The sequence below is a fragment of the Egretta garzetta genome, unplaced genomic scaffold (genome assembly GCF_000687185.1).
Source record: "Egretta garzetta isolate BGI_Z169 unplaced genomic scaffold, ASM68718v1 scaffold7, whole genome shotgun sequence".
In the NCBI taxonomy this organism is placed as follows: Eukaryota; Metazoa; Chordata; class Aves; order Pelecaniformes; family Ardeidae; genus Egretta; species Egretta garzetta.
The window spans coordinates 515,114-519,584 of NW_009260350.1; the positions used below are offsets into that span (position 1 = coordinate 515,114).

The 4,471-nt window shown below is 43.0% G+C and overlaps 1 protein-coding gene across 1 annotated transcript in view; it reads right to left on the minus strand.

The window, feature by feature from the left end:
• Positions 1 to 1,558: 1,558 nt before the first annotated feature.
• GATC (glutamyl-tRNA amidotransferase subunit C) overlaps positions 1,559 to 4,471 on the minus strand; it is a 3,909-nt gene continuing 996 nt past the window's right edge. Inside the window, exons 3-6 of the mRNA XM_009642877.2 lie at positions 4,315 to 4,467; positions 3,985 to 4,151; positions 3,473 to 3,576; positions 1,559 to 3,086 (exon numbers count right to left, since the gene is read on the minus strand). Coding sequence (XP_009641172.2) covers positions 3,031 to 3,086; positions 3,473 to 3,576; positions 3,985 to 4,151; positions 4,315 to 4,467 — 480 coding nt within the window. The 3' untranslated portion in view covers positions 1,559 to 3,030. The remainder of the gene's footprint in view (positions 3,087 to 3,472; positions 3,577 to 3,984; positions 4,152 to 4,314; positions 4,468 to 4,471) is intronic.

Sequence of the window (4,471 nt, forward strand, 5' to 3'; positions counted from 1 at the left end):
AGGCAGCTCATCTGGCCTTTGCTAGGGTTTCTGTTCTGGTGGTTGCAGGTGTCTTGAGTCAGGGCTGTAGTTCCCTTATTAGTGGCGAAGCTGCAACAAACCCTTCATTAAGGAAATGTGTGTTTTCCACTTCAAATGCAGTTTGGGCTGCAGGGAACAAGCATCAGTGTTTTCTCACCAGAGCATGTGGGTATGGGAGCAGCAGTGAACTGGCAGTTTCAAGCTTAGCCTATGCCACGTTGGGAATGCAGGATCATCTTTGTCCAAATTGTTGGTTTGGTTGTTGCTTTTAAATAGTTATGATATCGGGTTGGAAGCTCCTGTGGCCATGCAGTTTACTCTCAAATTCCTCTTCCATTTTCTGTGTAAATAACATTGTCCCCATTCTCTCTGATGGCCAAAGGAGGTAGCCAAAATGGATGGAACAAGTGGGGATTTCTCAAACTGGGAATTCTCTGCTAAAGTGCTTGTTGCATGGTGTGACTTGAGGTCTTTCCTTGTCGTGATTTATACATGCATCATAAATGACTTTCAGGCTGAGCTTGCATATTTGTAAAACTTCAGCATTTGCAGGGTCTGAATCTTGAAAAGCCTGAGACTAAAGCACTAACACAGTGTTACAGCTTTGCACAGAATTGAATTAATGGGGTTAAATAGAGACTTCAATTCTACACCCTTGGAAGAATGCAAATATTGTAATAATTACACGTTTTATGCATATGCATATATGTATGTGTGTATATTATGGAAGCTCAAAATAATGAAGTAACTGCACAAATAAGAGCGGGACATGTTTGCTCTCACTTCCTGCCAGAGTAATATGAAAAAAAACCCCAAACAGTTCCAGGAAAACACTCAGTTTGAAGCTGACCAAACACGCAACCTTTGAAGGTAGTGAGTGAAAGTGCATCCTACCCAATGGCCACGATTTCTTGTACCAGCAAAGACAGCTGCAGCCTAAGTTTTCCATTAAATACATGGCACACGATGAATGGCCAGAGAGGGAGCTGGTCAAAGCGCTTCGTACACACAGAGCAAGCCACTAATGGCTGAACCTAGTGCCAATACTATGCAAACTCTTTAGTATTTTTTCCAGTGTTTTTCAAATTATGATACTTCTAATCTGCTGGTGTGTTGCAGCCGGCTTTCTTTACCTGCCTGCGGCAACAACTCCCGTTCGAGGTGAGACGGCACGAGAGCCTCACATCCCCCGCCCTCGGGCCACTGAGACACAGACACCAATATGAGGATATCACAAATGGCGTTTATTAACTCTCTTTCACTGCTTTTATATGCAAACTACTTCGTTCCCGCCTTTGCAGTTACATCATAAGCTCTATCACAAGGGGGCCAGTCCCTATCCTTTCCGTACATCGTGAGATCTTCCGGTCGCCAATCCCTACACTGGTGGACTTTCAGATGTTAAGAAACAAAGCATGTGTATCATCAATCTCTAATTTATATTACCTGTTGTTCGCAGGGATGTGGAAGATGCAGTTCATAAGAAAAACAGTTTATGGCCCCGCTCAGGACTTCCTCTGTCAGACAGCTGGCAGGACCTGAAGGGACACCTGCACCAAGCTGGTGTTTGTTATGCAGATGTACAGAAAGACAGAATGGGAGCAATAGCTTTTCTCTGCAAAGATACTGAGAACACGAACTGTGTAAGCTTGATGACATCAAGTTATGATCTTGTGAGGTGAGTTTCTGCCCTTAGGGGAAGCATGTACCTGCACAGTCATGGAGGAGCCTCCTTTCCTTCTCCTGTCAGGCTCTCAGGAGCTGTTAAGAGGCAGCTCAGAACTGGTGATTAGTAGCATCCTATTACAACAACTTCAGGGGTCTTTCCTAGCATTTCTGAAGAAAATTCCACTGTGGCTCAGAATGCAACTCTATGCACTAGAAAAGACGATGAAAATTGGAATAAATAATTCTGGATTCTTACATCTATATGTGGACAGGGCACCATCCAGGAAGAAGTTACTGCTTCTTCCTATAAAGCTGTTGCTAGCTTCCTGCTAGCAATGTCTGTCTGCAACACTAAAGGGTACCGGGCTACTTGTATTTCTAAAACCTGTTCCAACAACAACCCCCCCCCCCCCCCCCTTATATTGCGTATTTAGTTCACTGTGCCAACAGAACAAAATGCCAAGTTCACAAGTAATTACATTCTTTATTTACAATAAGCTTAGCCACACAGGATATTTTAAACAACAAGAAAAAAAAACAAACCCTGCAATGCTTTGTTTGAAACAGAAAAATGGATTAATCCAGGAAGTATGGCTAGAGATACACGTCTGGTGTACAAAAATATTCATGGCAAAGATTTTTAATTTTAGAGCAGCTATTTCTGTGTATGAAAAGTTTTTTTCTCAAAATTATGTACAACTCCTAGTATATAATTTGTGAGAATAAAAATACAAAGTGGGAAATAGAAGGTAACCCACACAGACATGGAGCACAGAGATAAAATGGAAATACTCCATAGAAGCAAAATATCTGAGTGAATCATCTTCTCAAAGTGCCTTTTCTTCTGTAACGAAAATCTGAGTTCTTTCAAAGAGACACTCAGCAATGTTACGGACTCTTCCATACCAGACTTCGCAACTCTGACAGGGTCAGAGCCAGCGTCAAGCTAAAGGTGAGAAACAGGCAAATACAGCCTTCCAACCTCTCTTGTTTTCCTGACAAACTTGTTGAGGAAAACTGTAGTGTTCTGGGTTTTTTAATCACCACCTTTTAATGTTCTCTTTAAAGCCTTTAAGCCATTCAGTATCTTAAAGAATAACATCAAATTCACCTTGCTAAAGAAAAGCGCTAAGGTCATCTATCATGCTGCCTTCCAGCTTCATAAACACTGCATATTTCAGTAGCACTGCTAAACTTTTTACTCCTTCCTCCTCCTGTAAATTGCCTTGCAAGTGCTCTTCTTTGGATCAAAATGCATGCCAGGGTTTCTCAGCTGTGACTGCACAAACCTTAGTTTTCCCCAATACAATATTGAAATGGTGGTTGTGTTCTGGGCTTTCGCTAAGAGCCCTGCAGAAAAGTCTCTCGTTCTTCTATCTTTGGTAAAGGGATGTTACCTGATAGAAAACAAACAGAAAGTTGTGTGAGAGCAGCCGTAAGTTACCTTCTGGGTAGTACAGCTTAGCAGAAAAGTGCTTCTCTCCTATGTACTTAGAGGCAGCTTATATTCCCTGCACAAGTAAGGAAAGTAAGTCCTGTCTGATTTGTGTAAATAGTTGCTCAACATGAGCAGTAACTTCAGAGCAAGGTTAGCTTCTGTACTGCTTTTGGACCAGTAGACTGCAGTTTGGTTTTGGTTTTTTTTTCCAGATGGCTTCAGTTATTTATTTTAGTACTTCCTTATTACTCGCTAGTATTTCTGAAAGTAAATGCAGTTATGGCAGGTTTCATTCCTCAGGTTAATTCAAGCAAAATTAAGAGGCTTTTATAAGTGAGACAATACCTGGTGGGGCTACAAAATATTCCTCCACTTTCTCTCTGGCATTTTCCAGCAGCTCGTTCGTGCAGTTGCCTTCTGTAACATCATCTTCTCTGAGATACAGGCACCTGAAGAACACAGATGACTAGGCTGTCTTTAAGCTATTCTATGAATGTGAAATATCAAGCGTGGCTTATCTCTGAACCTGATTTTGGTCTTAAGTAAGCGGCAAGACAAGTACTGGAATATTTTGAAGCAACTAAGAATGCCACTGACAGACATTTGGGGAGCAGCATGTGGAGATCATTCATGACAAGATACACAAAGGAACTGGGAGTTCCATCTTTGCCATGCTTACACATAAAGGTCATGGGTGCCAACGACATCTCCCTTCCAAACAAAACCACAGTAAGACTTTTCTGTAAGCGAAGGGGCCAAATGCGTAACCAGGGCAATTCCCAGGGGGAGGGGAGAAGTTACAAAAGCAGTTAGTTTGGTACATTAACAGTTAGAAGAAGGCTGCTGTGATTCATTACCTGTCCTCCAGGACCGAATCCATCGGTTCTACTCCATCAGTGTTTACTTCATGAAGCTGATCAGCAAACTGGATTGCTTTCTGCAGCCGCTCCACACCCTCTGCATCACGGAAGTCAACCAAGGCCAGACGTTCCAAGTGATCCAGGACTTCCACTGTCACTTTTTGCTGTACAAAGAGACACATACAGACAAAAAAGGCAAAGGTGAGCAAGTTTAATATAATGCTACTTTTCTTTTTTGAACTAAAAACTGGTTACATGACAAAACCCCGAGTTTACGTGTGCTGGGACACGCTGATTTCTTGTACTTTCTTGAAAAATTAATCGAACCCGTATTTTTTCCTCTTTCTCATCTCCTGCCCAGCGAGGGGCAAACCGGGGCAGGCACTCGTTCCGGCAGCTCGGCCCAGGGCCGAGGGGGGCTGGCAGGAAGAGCCGCCCGGGCCGCGTTTCTCGCCCCTCCCGCTCTCCTCCGGGCGCTACCTGC